Here is a 16,881-nt window from a genome sequence, read left to right as displayed (position 1 = left end):
CACACAAAATATATATGTACAGTGTCATGCAATAAGACAATGGCACTGGCGGCATTATTTAAAAAAAAAAATAGAAGAAACAATAGTAGCTAAAATTTAAATCTGTTGTAACATAAAGAATATTTAATAATTAAAATACTTACAAACCAACAGTAATTAAATCTAATATGTTATATTAATACTTATGATATTTACAATAAAATATAATACTAAAGCACCATTGAATCCAAAAACTTCAATTAACATGATGACAGTAGATAGTGCAACGACTGAGCAAAAGAAAAAATCTATTTACAAATTTGTTTTATCTAACTATTTATATAAATGTTAAACACGGTTAAGTTTGAGGATAGATATTCAGATTTTCAAATCATCATAAAAATTAAGCCTGTACTTTAAAATTTTTTACGCCGCTTTAAAAAATGTCTCATAGTTATTTTAAGGGTATTCTTTATTAAGAAAATTAAAAAAAAGAAACAAATAAAAAACATGATTTTTAGAGCGCTAATTCTGAAGGCCTTATTTAGCCGATTGAAACTCCTTAACCAATGTTTCAAATTTTGAATTATTATTAATTACAGTTCTTAAATATAGCTGCCGAATCTCAATTTATTTTTATACTTAATTTCCCGCATATTAAATATTTTTTTTTTATGAAGTTATAATATACTGCAACCACCCTAGAAAACTATAAGACACAGGACATCTGTTTAGGGTAATATAAACTCATTGTTTTAAGTATATTATTAAAATGAATTTATGAAATTTTTTTTTTTTAATTTTAATTCTTTATTTATTATTATATAGTATTATAGAGTGCAGTAGGGAATCGGATTCGATGTTGTCGGATGTCTATAACGTATAAAAGTAAATAAATTTCTTACAGGCATAGAAAGTTATCACAACTTCTGTTCATCAGATCTATGAGGGTCACTTAAACATAAATTAAACTTCTGCCTTCAAAGCTCATGTGCTAACATGAGTATGCTGGCACACAGGAATACTGATGATGGAAATGCGGGGAGGGGTTGATCGCTCCAGCCACTTTGGCATTAAATCTCCTAGTAAGTAGAAGATTCCATCATCGATTGTGCCATGTATTATTGTGAAGTTTCTCATTAACAAGGATGTCAAACCTCTAAAATTTTGACTGCACTGCATGCACAGTTTGGGGATATCATATAATATATCAAAGTCTACGACCGGGCTGACAAATATAAAGGAGAGTGTGAAGTTATAGGAAATTCAAAGTCATAATAAGTATTCAGTCAGATGACTGACGAATACTGACCTCATTAAAGGCGATCGCACCTTATGGCTGATGAAATCGCTTCAGAAGTGGATTTCGGTTACAAAAATGTCCATTTCATTATTATGGAGTACCTTGGATTCTGTAATGTCTCCTCTGCGAGGCGGGTTTCAAGAGTTTTGATCCGAAATCATAAACAGGAAATTTGTCAAAGGCTCACGAATCCATTTCAACTGTTTGCATCTAATAATCGCATGTGATGAGACACAGGTCCATTGCTACTCTCAAATCAAAATCAGCAACTATGGAGCGGTGTAGGAGTGGACTCTGCTTTGCCCTGTGACGGTGAAAATTTGTCAAGTCCCTAGAAATATCCTTGCAAACCACATTGGGACTGGAAAGGCATGTCGGTCACCGATTTTATTCACGAATAACATTTTGCAGCTCTTGGACAAAATGAAAATCATCTACAGGAACAAAAGGCAGTGTCAGTCAATTAGATTTTTCTTCAAAATGCTAGGTCTCACAAAGCCATTAGGACTCCGAATAAAATGAATGAAATTTACTGGGAAACCTTAGGACATCCTCTGTATAATCCAGATCTATCCTCCTGTAATTTCTTTTTGTTTACACCATTGTATAAAGCACTGTGAGGAGCAGATTCCTAAGCGGCAACCAAGTAGAGGAGTCTGTGTCCCATCAACTCGCGACATATTTTCAAACTTTTTATGAAGGAAGGATCACAAGTTCCCCGCAGATTGGCAAAATATGTAGAACTTCAGGAAAACTAAACAGAAAAAGCAATAAATATGTTTTGCATTTTTGTTCTGTATTAATAAATGTTAAAAACCAACGGTCGGTTTTCATTTTACTGACCCAGTATTTTTCAAAGTGGATGAACTAATTATAATTTTTTGATAATGAGGGTTATGCAGTATCATATATAAAATATTAAAACAGCCTAATAACTAATATGAAGAGGAACCGAGGCAGCCTAACCAAATACTGCAAATTCCTACAACTATTGTGATTTGAAAACTAAAATCCTACATTTCTTTGAAACGCTTTCCATTGTATAATCTCTTTAACTAACCCCCATTATCTGCAGCTTACATATAGTTTGTATAATGCTTGCTTTTAGCTATGAGATAAGATGATCGTGTACAAAACTAACCTCCAATTTGGAAGATCAAAGATTTTCCGCCATGGATTTCCATCACTCAGACAATGCAACCTATTTTCAAACACCAGACATTTTCAACCTCTCACCCAAAATAATAAAGATAACATTTTCTGCTGGTTCCAAGTTCTGCCACAGTGCTTTTCCATGACATTTGCAGGTAGCACATTGTTGGTATCATTGTTAACCATAGGACCCCTAATCAGCCATTTCCCTTGATACAGACTACTAATACCGGACACATTCCTGATGTTGTAAAACCAGCAAGTAGGGAGATACAGACTATTACTGTCTCACCTGGAACAACTATACTTCAACCCACTATGCTCTGAAAATTTTTTTTTTAATAATCTTATGAAACTTAAAATTATTAAATAAGAATTATTTTATTTCATGTTCTTAAACAGAATTGAAAATCATATTTCTTAAATTAAATAATATTATTAATCGATGAAAAAAATGAATGGGGGATGACTCAACTATCTAATCGTACTATTATTAATTACAAATTCATCATAAACATCATTTTAATGTTGATTCAATAGTGCTATGCTTTATTTTAATTATATTAATAATAATAAAAGAATAAATTAAAAAGAAGTCTTACAGAACATCTTGGACACTTCCAGTCGCCTTCAGGTATTTCTGAGAGGGGGGGATTCAGGCAGAAAGTATGATACGCCGAAGGACATGAATCACAGCAAAGTAATTCCCCCCCATCTTTGCACACCCTGCACACCAATAGTTTCCTTGAAGACTGACTGTTCATTTTCATCGATTAAACAGCCAAATCCAATCAATGCAATTTTTAAACCGCAACACCACCAAACAAACACACATACACAACACTGTGTTATTTAATGACGATATGAAAGTGAATGAAATTAAATAAAAGGCACATATTCATTCATAAATTAAAAAAAAGACATACAAATTAAATTATTCAACCAAAACAAAGAGGGTTAAGCAACATTAGATGGCATTACAATCAAAATTTATTTACAGCTGCAGCATACAATAAATTTACTTTTGCAGAGTACCATTTGCAATATGCTAAATACAGAATGTTCAAAAAGTCCTGCACCTTAGGTGAAATTCTAATATCTTTGTCTACAGATGATGATGTCAGAGGAGGTAAGTGGGGAAATCATCCTGTTGTATGACCTTTAAGGCTAGGTATTGCACTGTGATATCAGTAATAAGTTTTATAGATGTCATCCCAAACATTGACCAGTATCACACAGCACTGTGGGTAGATACTTTAGATACTTGACAAGTTTAATGGGGTAGGTAATGTTGCAGATATTTCCCCTGTCATGGACCGATGATGCTGTACAAGTTGATATTATTAAGTAAATACCTAATTAAGCCTCTGATGAATTTTCTTGGAATTGACTGTTCGACTATTCACCAACCACAATATCCTGAAGAAGGAAAAATTTCACCCATTCAAGCAACTCCTGCAACATTTATCGGAAGATGATCCTGATTTGAGGGAAAAGCACTTTCTATCCTCTGTAATGTTTTCCAATAAGGCTAACCTTTACGTGAAAGGTGAAGTCAACAGACCAAAATCAATGCTACCAGTCACATGAGTACAACCCCTCAAAGAGCAGAGGTCTGACCGTAATGGTGCGATGTGACAACTGGAATGATCGTATCACTGACCCGTACTTTTTTGAAAGAAATGTGGTCAGTGAAAAATACCTGCAGATGCTTTGAGATTAGCCGACACCTGCGTCAGTTATCATCTGAGAGCATCCTTAAAGGTTCACAGTTAGAGCTCCACGACACTACACGAGTACAGTATGAAACCTTTCCTGAACATCAGATTGCTTGCAAAGGACCTATTAAATGGGCTCCACAATCGCCAGATTTGAATCCGATGGAGTTTTCATCTAAGGGTATCAGAAGTCACAGGTGTACAGCATGATGATTCACAATGCGGCTCACCTACAGATCAGGAGTGACGATGAATGCCACGCCACAAATGATCATTATGGCCTCCAGGGTGTTTATCTGAAATTCTGCCTATTGTCTGGAATTCAATGGAGGGTATTGAAAAAATCTGATTTCGGTTATGGTGCAGGGCTTTCCAAACACCTGTACATTACAACACAAAGCTAGAAACGTACAATACATCTTATAAGATCTGATGGCAAGTATTTATAATTATCAAAACTTCCCAACTTTTTTTACTATAAGTATTTCCAGAAACTTAACTACTACTTCATTGCAATATTTTCTGCTCATAACAATGAGAAACATTTGTGTGTATATATATATATATTATATATATATATATATATATATATATATATATATATATATATATATATATATATATATGAGTCCAGAAAAGCTTTATATTGTTACAATCAATGGAAATTTTTCCATTTTCTTCTTCTGACATAAAACCATGCAGTATTACACATACATGCATCTAATTTACAAAACATAATTATTGATTTTGTAAAATTAAAAGAGAAAAAATATTTTCCAATCGACTGTCATATATTAACTAGTCAACATAAATAAATACACATTTATTTGTTAGTAACACATTAATGTCTGATATAACAAACAGTTAAAAGTGTTTTGTTCATGATTAATTCATCACATAAGCTCAAAGCTATTGCATGGAAATGTAGATTTTGTAGTAAATGAAAGATGGCATGTCTGACCAGGATTCAAACTCTGAACCTTTCAGATGAAAGGCTGAGACTTTACCACATTACTACAATTAAATGCGTATTTGTTTTAAAGGTAATACAGTCTCTTTTAAAACATGTTTAGTTCATATTTTTGTGTTTTGATTATTTTGTTACTTTAATAAAGAATTAGTGTTTATTTATCAGCAATGATTATTGATAAATCTACAACAATAAAACAAAATTTTATAATCAATTTAATGTAAAAAAAACCACACAGAACAAAAAATCACTCGATAGACGGTATACTGTTTTTTAAGACAAAAATTATTTTCAACTTAAAATGACACATGAACAGTAATTACGTTCAGTTTACATTCTTTTATTTATATGTGTGTACGTAGACAAAGTTAAAAAATAATACAGGATACAAAGATAAATAAACAGTTCATATGCAGAAACACCTGATTTCACTTCATATTTCCTTTATTGTCTGATAATTTTGAGACCGTTCACACAAATTTTTGTGATTCATTTTAGTAATTTCAGCCATATTCCAGCTGTTTTATCAATGGACTTGAACAAACGACATTATCATTTTGTTTATAATAGAAGGCTCAACATTTTAATTCATAATAAAACAACTTGACAAAATTCATCTTAATGAAGCGATTAATGATTACAGAAATTTTTAACAGGTGCAATTCTGGAATTTTCCAACTTAATTATTTTGTAGGGGCTGTCAGATATATGACCAAATTTTGTTAAAATATCTTAATCTATTCTAAGATATAAATTTTTATTGAAATAACATGAAACAGTGGACAAGGAAAACTGTAAATATAGTTAGGGCACCACTGGTTTATTTTTTGGACAAATAAGAGGATTTTACAGAAAGAAGCATAACTTCTACAGTAGAAATTGGCCTGCCATGCAATGCAGGCAGAATAGATGAATTGTGTCTGGATAAAATGTGTACAGAATCAGAAGAGAGAGGGAAAACTGCTGTTAAATAGAGAAAGATCAGATATGTTGTGGTATTAACAGGCGGGTATAAGGCAAATCGGCATAGTTAACATTTTTAGAAACAATTTTCTAAATGTTTATATAATGTGTTATGTGATGCTTACAAAGTTAAAACTTTGTTTTCGCATCAGATGTTATTATTTATACTTTCTTGAATTGTAATTTTGTGGTTATTTTTCTTTTAAACTACATCGTGAATAATATATATACAGTCAATATCCTTTGACAGGAGAGGCTTTGATTCTAAATAAGCATGTAGACAAAGCTTTATTAATACTATTTTTAAGGTCTTTTACAATATTATATTGCATATTACATTACATGTTGTTGATACTTAATATTATCATTAAAAGATGATTTTATATTACCTATGATTTTACTATATTTTGATTTATCAGCAATTCTCCTCATTGCTATCAAGGACTTTAACTATTATTAAATGTATTGTTAAATAATAAATTTGTATATGCTGTATATAAGAAATATAATTTCAGTTTTACACGATTTATTTTTTTTTGTGAACTGAAAAATGTATCGTGTTTCTTGTTGACCATTAACCATAAGTACTTAGAATAAGTAATTTAGATATGAAAAATATGTGATGAATTTTCACTTAAGATTGTAATACAGTAACTAAGTACTTTTTAATTTACTGTTCTATTATCATCAATTTCTAGAGGATACAAATTTAAAGATATATTTAATGGAAAGTCAACTAAATGGTAACTGCTTTTTTCTGCACAATTTTTTCTATTTTAAGCAGTACATATAATTTTAGTTCAGTTTTCCAAACATTAAATCATATCGTTTTATAGTTACAGTTTTGTCAAATCACATAACGTAAGGACAAACAATTAAATTCCACTCTTTAATTAAATTAATCAGTAATAAACCTTACACAGTCCCAAATGAAATAAATATATTTGTAAAGAAAAAGGAACTAGTTATTGTTAACTCAGAGAAAATAAATATTTAAATACAGTGAAATATACCTTACAATTTTCCATATAAGATTAGCGATTAATAGATTTTTACAAGATAATGCACAGGTGCATTTCCTATATCAAAGAAGGTGATACAGTCCAAAATGACGGATTCTACAAAAAGCATACCAATTTTCACCTATACAAAGATTTTTCTTTCTTAAGTAAAATTACATCTTAATTTTTAATTAATGCTTCTTAAATTACATCTATACAGACGTTCTATTTTGCCATTTTATCTCCACAAGAAAAAAATGGTTGATTAATTACAATTAATAAAATAAAATTATATCTAAACAATTGTATGAACTTTTTCATTATCTGATCAAAAAGAGTACGAAAAGAACAGGAACTGCCTTCCTATTAACAATACACAAAAATATCCCACAGCAATGTTTACATAATTCAATTTTTGTGAGCATTTTTTTACAATATCAGCAGGAAAGATACACGAAACTGCATATTTAAGTTAGAAGTGAAGATTTTTGGGTCGATTAAATATATACTACTTGATGAGCTCAAGGGAAGATTGAAAAGTAGTTTTTAAGTACAAAGCAGAACACAAAGAAAAACCTGCAACATAGTATTGTCAGCTAATTTCTATATACATTACGGAAAAAAAAGTTTAAATTAAATATAAAACCAAAATTAATCAACAACACCAGAATTAAATTTTAAGCGACACATAAATTTAATTAACAGTAACAATTTCATAAATAAAATAATAACTTCATAAATCTACAGCAAATGTAGCTATCAAAATACTACTTAACAGAAGAACAAACTATAATATACAAACATGCTATAACATAGTCAAAAAAAATTATGGTCACTTATAAATATTAAAATTTCACTACTATGACTACTAACTTTTACAGACAGAAAAGGAAAACAAACTACGACTTACTATACATAAAAAAATCATACAAATCTAAAAATACAATATAAATACGAGCGACAGTTAAAGAAGTAGTAGTAGTACCTATTTTTTTTTAAACTTAAAGAGTTAGTTAAATTCAAACAAATCAGTAACTACATTTCAGATGTGCAACATTCTACGTCATATAAACCGACTGAATCTATTAAAAAAAAAAAATTTAATTTAAAAAAAGCATGCACTAGTACACAGCTGCAGCATTGAAACTTATCTGCTGTTAATACATAATAAAATATTCTAATTAATCAGACCATTAAAATTGAATCAGCTTAACAGAAAATTGTCGACTGATGAATGTATAATTCAAAACACATTTATATTTTTTATAACATATCTATCCTGATAAAAAGCAAGCTGACAATTCTTTTTTCATTAACTCTTCTCAAATAGCTGCTACAGTTTATCCCTCTCGATTTACGACTGCTTATATTTATTAAAAATTCGTGATCACTGGGTCATCAAAAAAAAAGGAATATTTAATGCAGTAACACTATTTTTATTACCTCCTTCAGCCTAAAACTTGTATCTTCCTTCCAAATGAATTAACCATTCCAACATTACATTCTCTCTGCATTTTTAACACGACTAGTAGTTTTATAGCAGGAATTTATAAGATTTTTAAAAACTTTTCTCATATTATATTATATGATATTAATAAGAACCGGTTTTATTTTAATATATTAGGTAAATATTTCCATTGCAATGCTTTTGTGTTTTGTTGTATAGCGTGCAGTCATTTCTATTTTAGTGTACATTAATATTTAATTATTAAACTTTTAAAAAAATAAATTACTGGTAAATTAACCTGCCTTCTTAGGAATATAATTTCCTTAATAATGTAATCCCAAAAAAAGGAAATTGAAAATTTAAACAAAAATCCAAGCAAGATTAATTTGGAAAAAATAACACATTTTGAAAATAAAATAATCATATTATGAAAATGAAACAACTGCAAAATAGAAATTACATTACAGATTCATCGACCAGTGAAATTTTTATACTGGAAGTAAGAACAAATTTATACAAAATGGAAGATTAGGAAACACTATTTAGTTCATATGACTTCCTAAAGAAACGGCAAGGATAAATTGAAAAATGCTTCATCAGCAAAATCAGATTTAACCGATTTAGAAAATGAATTCGATTTCACCTCAATAAAATACTACATCATAAAGTTCCAAGTACAGATGTTTCAACTACTGAAGACAACTATTACCCTACTGTATTAACTGAAGCAATAAAGGCAAGCAGGTACTCGGCTCATCTGATGTTCATGATAGATGAAACATTTGCTGGTGCAGTTATATAACCAAAAAAAGGAACAAAAAACTTTTTCTACCAGATGTTTTAAGTTAATTCTTTATCCTGATTTTTTTTTACAATTAACGCTGTCAAATCTTTATCAGGTTGAAATTTTTTTTGAACATAGGGATTGCTAAATACGTTCATGAATAAAATTCTAATATCGAAATCAGAAATTGACAGTTATCTACTAATTACTAACAATATTTGAAAGCATAAATAATTTTGAGCTTAAAATGGTGTCAAAACTTTTTAATCCAATAAAAGCAGGTTAAAAGACGGATAGGTACGTACAGAAAATTTCTTTCTAAATGGCCTCTCAATAAACTGGACAATTGATAAAGAATAAAAAATTCTAAGTTTTGATCATTTTGGAATGCATAAAAGGTACTTAATAAATCAAAATTGACTTTGGTACGATTGACAACAGAATATTATGTTTATAGTAGTAGTACAGAATTATAAAATTAATCCTAACTCAATATGAAACAAGCTGTTTCCATTCAGTCTTTAATATGGTATTGGAATGCTGTCTTGCAGGGAAATATTGCAGTGAAAATCATTGGAAACAAACATTTTTAAATTACACTAACATTTTAATTTCATTAATTTAATTTTGCTTAATAATTAATTTAAATTCATTAATTCAATTGTTATTTTTGTTTTAGCTTTTTGTAAAAAAAAAATTGAAAATATTTTTCTGTTTTCTCTGTTGTTTATATTTCAAAACTATAAAGCAATATACTTCTCAGACATCTTTAGCTGTTTCCCTATTCTATGATATTCCAGATCTATCGACAATAAATTTACGACTTTCCTTCTGACAAGGTACTCTTCAAAATTCATTTTTAATGCCACTTCATCTACCCGCTTACTCCTTGACTAAATTCATCCAATGAATGCTCTTAGGCCACGCTCTTACTTAACTCCAGTTTCCTTCTCTTCACACTTTCTGTGATTTTGTTCATCCGTTCAATTTAGATGGTCAAACCGGTTTTAGTTTTAATCCTTCTAAACATTTACCTGACCTCATCTATCTCAACATTTCACACTTTATCCTTCTGTCCCCTGACTGTACTTCTAAAAAATTTCATCAAGATAGGCAAGTAAAATAAATCATTCTATATTGAACTCGCTTGCAGTTCAAAGATTCTGTCCAAAAATTGGTGTTTAGACAATACCTGAACTTCCTTGACGCTCTGCATAAATATTTTTAATAATTTCTTTATAATCCTTAAATCAATTTTTTGATAATCAACAACTTCTTTTCCATGTAAGAGTCCTCAATATGCTTTTAATTATAATTTCTCTTCCTTTTTAAAACTATTTACTGAATACTTCTTTAATTAGTTTTAAAAAGGTGATAGTATAAAGACAAATTCTTTTTATTAAAGTTATACATTTAAATTGAAAAATAGTAACATATCTTTTCAACATTACAAAAACAGAAGAATTAAATAACACTACTTTAAATGATAAGTGAATTATACAAACGATCCAAATCTACATCTGATAGATACTCAAGCTACTAACATAAACAATATAATACAGGGTGATTAAAAGAAACGGGAAATTTTGAAAGTTGTGTCGGTAGCCGTAGGCGATTGGTACCACTTGATAAGTGGCGCCAGCCTCTCTAACCTAACCTGCCATTTAGTTGTCATGGATCCTTGGAGTGGTGCGCAACATGCATTTCCTATCAAAGCGTTTTACAAAAGCAATGACAGTGTGGAGGGAGAGCGTAGAGAATTTTGCCGTCATTTCAATCTGGGACGGCACGACCATGTTCCATCAGCACGTGCAATTAAAACATGGATATCTAATTCTGAGGAAACCGGTTCGGCAATGAAAAAGAATCCTCCAGGCAGTGAGCGAATCGTCCGTACACCACAGAATGTTCAAGCTTTACAAGATGCTGTCACACGAAGTCCACATCGGTCAATCCGTCGTCTCTCAGCATCTTTACAATTGCATAGTTCAAGTGTTCGAGGAATGTTAGTGAAGGACTCGCAATACCATCCGTACAATTGCAGATCGTCCAGGAACTGAAACCGAACGATGCGGTTGTGGGAGCACAATTCTGTAATGTAATGCTTCAGAAGATAAATGATAACAAAGAGTTTGTTCACGAACTGTGGATGTCAGACGAAGCGCATTTCCACCTCAGTGGATTTCTTAACGAGCAAAATTTCAGATACTGGGCACAAGAAAATCCTACGCAGCTACACCAGCGTCCGTTGCACAGCCAGAAAGTGACCGTGTGGTGTGCTATGTCATCTTACGGTGTTATAGACCCTTATTTTTTTGAGGATGTCAACGGTCATGCGATTACAGTGACGTCGGCTCGTTACGTAGTCGTGCTTGAAACCTTTGTTGTGGAACAACAAAAGAGATTTCCACCGATTCTTAACACAGCCTGGTTTCAACAAGACGGAGCAACGTCACATACTGCACGAATATCGAAGGCAGCTCTACGCCGATTGTTTGGACAACGTGACTCATTAGATGGCCTCCCAGATCGCCTGATCTCTCAGCTTGTGGGGTCAGCTGATCTCTCAGCTGATTACTTTTTGTGGGGTCACCTTAAAAGCAAAGCGTTCCACAAAAAATTCCGTTGTATGCTACAACGGAAGAACTGAAGGGAAAGATCCGAGAAGCAATTGTGGAAATTCCAGTTGAGATGTTACGTCAAACCATGAACAATTTAACGAAGAGACTTCGTGAGTGTTTACGTAGAAGAGGTCACCTGCAAGATGTCATCTTTAAAAAATAAACTAAAATGTATGTATCCTAAAATGGCAACATTTGTACAATTACATGAAATAAAATTCATTTTCTAAAAAAAAATTTTCATTAACGTTATTTAATTTTAAAAATTTCCCGTTTCTTTGAATCTCTCTGTACAAGATAATATTTCTTTTCCCCATCCCACTCATACTGAAAGTAGTTTAGTTTTAAAACACACACCATCATAAAAAACCAGAAGGAGATTTCAAAAATATATTAATTTAATTTTTTTTTAAATGTTATTTAGATTTAATAAACACCATTATTATTTTTTGAATAAAAAAAAAAAATAACGGAAAAAAATTGCATTAAAAAATGGATGGTTGTTGAGGAAATAACACAAGTGTCGTTAATATTTGATAAAAATATATGCTTTTGAAATTTTATACAATTAGGTAAAAGGTAAATTATAATTTAATGTCAACAAACAGTTGTCATTTACAAACAAAATAAGTGTTAATATACACAGAGCGACAATTATGTTTCTGGACTGATATTACAGCAATATCACAAGTGGTATCTGTTGGGGATTGATAGTACTAATTACAAACAATGATTCTTTATACATCATACAAATTATGTTGTTAACATAGTGATAATTTTTAGAGTAACAATAGCAATCATTAAATCTTATGTAAAATTAGGTGGAACTGTAATCAAAACATATGAATATGTTTTAAAATTGTGTAAGATGAACTACGTTCAATGAGAAAACCTGTGTTAGAGCACATTTGGTTCAAAGAAGGAGAAGCATCTGTAGAAATCAATGAACGTTTCTTCAACTTCTGTAATATAAAAATCGGCAGAACAGATTCAAAACTTTTGGTCAAAAATCAAAAGATAAGTGTTCAAATGTTAGAAGAAAACGACAGGGATTATTAATAAGGGCAAATAAAATTAGTCAATCATTTGAAAGAAAAATGTTGTGCACCTTTGTAAAAAAAAAATCATGTCTGTAAAAATCAGATATGCTGAATTTTTAATTGTAAATCAATGATGATAAGCTATCTTTTAAACCAGACTGAAACAGGTGGTGATGCTTCATGTACAACCCATCAACAGAATATCACACTTTTTAAGTCCAGGTAGACAGACACTAAGCCCAAAATGTTACACTGCAAATATTTTTAGTGAAACCATTGCAGATTCCATTTTTTGTCCCAAAAGTTATTATTTATTGTGCGCTGGAAAATCAGAATGTATACTGTAAATTTGATTAAAAAATAATGTGTTTACAAGATTGATCATTCAAAATTATCACATCATGTCTGAGTTTGCAGTAGAAAGCGTGATGATTCATTAGCACCAAATTCTTTGATCATTTTCTAATACTTGACAAAATAAGGAATCTTCCTGTTTTTTCCTGTTTAGCCTCCAAGAATCACCATTTAGGTATTACTTCAGAGGATGAATGAGGTTATGTATGATTGTAAATGAAGGGTTGGTCTTGTACAATCTCAGTTTGACCATTCCTGAGACGTGTGGTTAATTGAAACCCAACCGCCAAACAACACGGGTATCCACGACCTAGTATTCAAATTTGTACAAAAGTAACTTCTTTACTAGGACTTGAATGCTGGAACTCTCGACTTCCAAATCAGCTGATTTGGGAAGACGCGTTTTCACCACTGGACCAACCCGGTGGGTTAAGGGAATCCTCCTGGAATAGAATCCACCCTACCCAAACAGATCTATCAACTACTAACTTTTTCCAGTTTTTAGAATGAAATTGATGATGATATTCAATACTTGGGTATTTGACTCATCATATGGATATAAAAATAATGCAAAGAAGATAATCTTTTAAGAAAATCATAGATATTTTTGATCTATGTTTTTATAACAGAACCCATCCACAACTAAATCGTCACACTGTGTATAAGAAGTGTACATAAAATGCTACCTACAAATTTTACATTTAATTTTTCACATACAAGTATAAAATAAATCTATATTTTTATTTTATCTAAATTCAATGTAAATCGTTTATTAACATTTAAACCCAGGATAGACTGAATATATCTACTAACACTTAACCGAGCCACCAGAAATTGGTCGATACAAAAACTGTAGGTTATATAATTTATGTTTAAATAAAGAAAAAAAAATTAAGATTTCTTTCATGGAAAAAGAGAAAGGAGATAACAGATGAAACCAAGAGCACAAAAATAACAATAAAATTTCAAAAACATATATTTTTAAAACACATGCACCACCATCATAATCATCATACTCACTCAACATAAATAATTAATATAACAAAATACAAAATATATATGTAATATTCAATTATAAAATACAGTGCAACTCTGTTTTACAAAAAAAATAAAAATCAATTCAATTTCATAAAAACTTCTAATAAAAATTCTAATAAAACACCCATCCAATAAGAAAACTATGACGTGTAACTAATTATTTATTTTATTATTATTAACCTTTGGAACAGTCACACTCAAAACAACCAGACCTGTTGTCCATGGTTTAGTTCACATACGCACACGTGTGCACACACATATTACTGGAAGACTAGTATCTGTTTTATAATACCGTGCAATCTCATGTTTTCATTCTAAAATTATAAATAAAACATTTTACCAGGATGAAAACTAAAACGTACTAGTAAGCAACCAGTTCTACATAATTGGCACAATCATCGATAGACTTGTTTCTTAACTAAAACGCAAGTTATTTCTTACAAGTAATATACATTACACCATTTGAAAAAAGACAGAGATTCCAAAATAAGTACAATTCAAAAAGAAATATCTTTCAATAGTAACAAAAGTCATGTTTTAGAAAGTAGTTGTAATTCGTAATTTTTGAAAATACAAAAGATGCAACTGGAAAAATTAAAGTTTATTTATTTGAGAAGGAGTTGCATTACAGTGAGCTCCCTTTATTTACAAAGACCGCCTGGCCTGAAAGCAAAATGACCAGTTAATCTGATAATCAGTTCACTCGCTATAAAATAAATAGAACATTAAAAAAAGGGTTAAAAGGGTTTTTAACAATCATTACTTTTTAAAGCTTTTTATAAATAAATATACATTAATTATAATTATATATAAAAGATATATGTAATATATACAAGATGTGTTCAAAAAGTATCAAAAATTGTTTTTCGGAAAGAATTTTATTTATTCGTCTACATTAATGTTATCCCCTTCAAAATAGTCCCTATTGGCTATTATACACTTATACCAGTGCTTTTTCCAATCCCCAAAACACTTCTGCAACTCGATCTTTGGAATAGTTAGCTCTTTCAACTATTTGCTTTTAATCTCATCTACGCTTGTAAAATGATAGCGCCCTTTAAAAGGTTCTCTTTATTTTTGGGAATAGAAAAAAGTCACACGGGGCCATGTCTGGTGAATATGGCAGCTGGGGTATGATTACATTGTTGTTTCTGGCTAAAAATTGACAAACAAACAATGAAGTATGAGCAGGTGCATTATCGTGGTGCAAAAGCTGTGAATTGTTTCGCCACAAATCCAGATTTTTTTTGGATTGCTTCATGCGAACAGCTTCATCAGTTACCTTGTGGCAAGAACTCACAATACACTATGCTGTTAAAATCAAAGAACACAGTGAGCATAACCTTCACATTCGACTTGTCAAGCTTTTTCGGTCTTGGTGATTCAGAATGCTTCCACTGAAATGACTGAGCCTTAGTTTTGACACCATATCTGTAAATCCATTTTTCATTGCCTGTTATGACACAATTCAGTAGTTCTGCATCATTGTTGACTTTTAGTGATTCCTGAGCAACTTCCATTCACTGCTGTATTTGCAAGAAATTCAACAGTTTTGAAACAAATTTTACTGTCATGTTTCATACCCAAAACATCCGAAAAAATTTCACGGCATGAGCCAATTGATATGCCAAGATCATCAGCGACTTCTCTGATTGTGACTTGGCGATTACTCAATCATTTCTTTCACTTTTTCCATGTTTTTATTGGTTGTTGATGTGCTGGGGCGTCCAGGGCACTCGTCTTCACGACCTTCTTGGAAACGCTTATACCACTTGTAAACCCTTGCTTTACTCATAGCAGTCTCTCACCAAAAGCAACATTTAACACTTTAAAATACTGCTACACTTTAATCCATTTGTACAGCACAATTTAATACAAATTTTCTGATCCATTATAAATACAAATAAAAAATTGCAGATCATACCAAAACACGTGTTATCCTTTTGACAGCTGACAACAGACTAAACATCCAGTATGACTAATAATGTACAGATACTTTTCAGACATGTTTACCAATACAACAACGAAAAAATCCTGAGAATCGAACTAATACAACCTGTGAAATTTCAAAATTCTCATTACTTTTTGAACACACCTCGTATTATATAATAATAATAATATTATTATATATATATATATATTTTGTCTGCAGACATTTAACTGGTTTGATGCAGCTATCCAAGATTCCCTACTTATTGCTAGTCATTTCATTTCGGTATAAAGTTACGGGGATAGGGAACATCCTTGTCAGACTCCCTTTTTTATTACAGCTTCTTTATTAGGTTTTTCAATTATTACTGATGCTGTTTGGTTCCTGTAAATGTTAGCAATTGTTCTTCTACCTGTATACTTGTACCCTAATTTTTTTTAAATGCTTAACATTTTATTCCCGTCTATGTTATCGAATGTCTTTTCTAGGCCTATAAATGCCAAGTATGTTGGTTAGCTTTTCTTTAATCTTCTTTCTACTATTAATCTGAGTGATAAAATTGCTTCCCTTGTCCCTATACT

The 16,881-nt window shown here is 31.0% G+C and overlaps 1 protein-coding gene across 12 annotated transcripts in view; it reads right to left on the bottom strand.

Moving 5' to 3' along the window:
- Mi-2 (chromodomain-helicase-DNA-binding protein Mi-2 homolog) overlaps window positions 1-16,881 on the bottom strand; it is a 161,370-nt gene that overhangs the window by 88,020 nt on the left and 56,469 nt on the right. For 8 of the 12 annotated variants that reach the window (XM_075381508.1, XM_075381511.1, XM_075381514.1 and 5 more), the window contains exon 11: window positions 3,037-3,190. In XM_075381508.1, coding sequence (XP_075237623.1) covers window positions 3,037-3,190 — 154 coding nt within the window. The remainder of the gene's footprint in view (window positions 1-3,036; window positions 3,191-16,881) is intronic. The other 4 variants (XM_075381513.1, XM_075381515.1, XM_075381519.1 and 1 more) reach the window with 1 other exon arrangement.

This window comes from Lycorma delicatula, chromosome 13 (genome assembly GCF_047948215.1).
Source record: "Lycorma delicatula isolate Av1 chromosome 13, ASM4794821v1, whole genome shotgun sequence".
Classification (NCBI taxonomy): Eukaryota; Metazoa; Arthropoda; class Insecta; order Hemiptera; family Fulgoridae; genus Lycorma; species Lycorma delicatula.
Note: the sequence above shows the minus strand (reverse complement) of the source record. Positions and strands in the feature narration are given on the sequence as shown.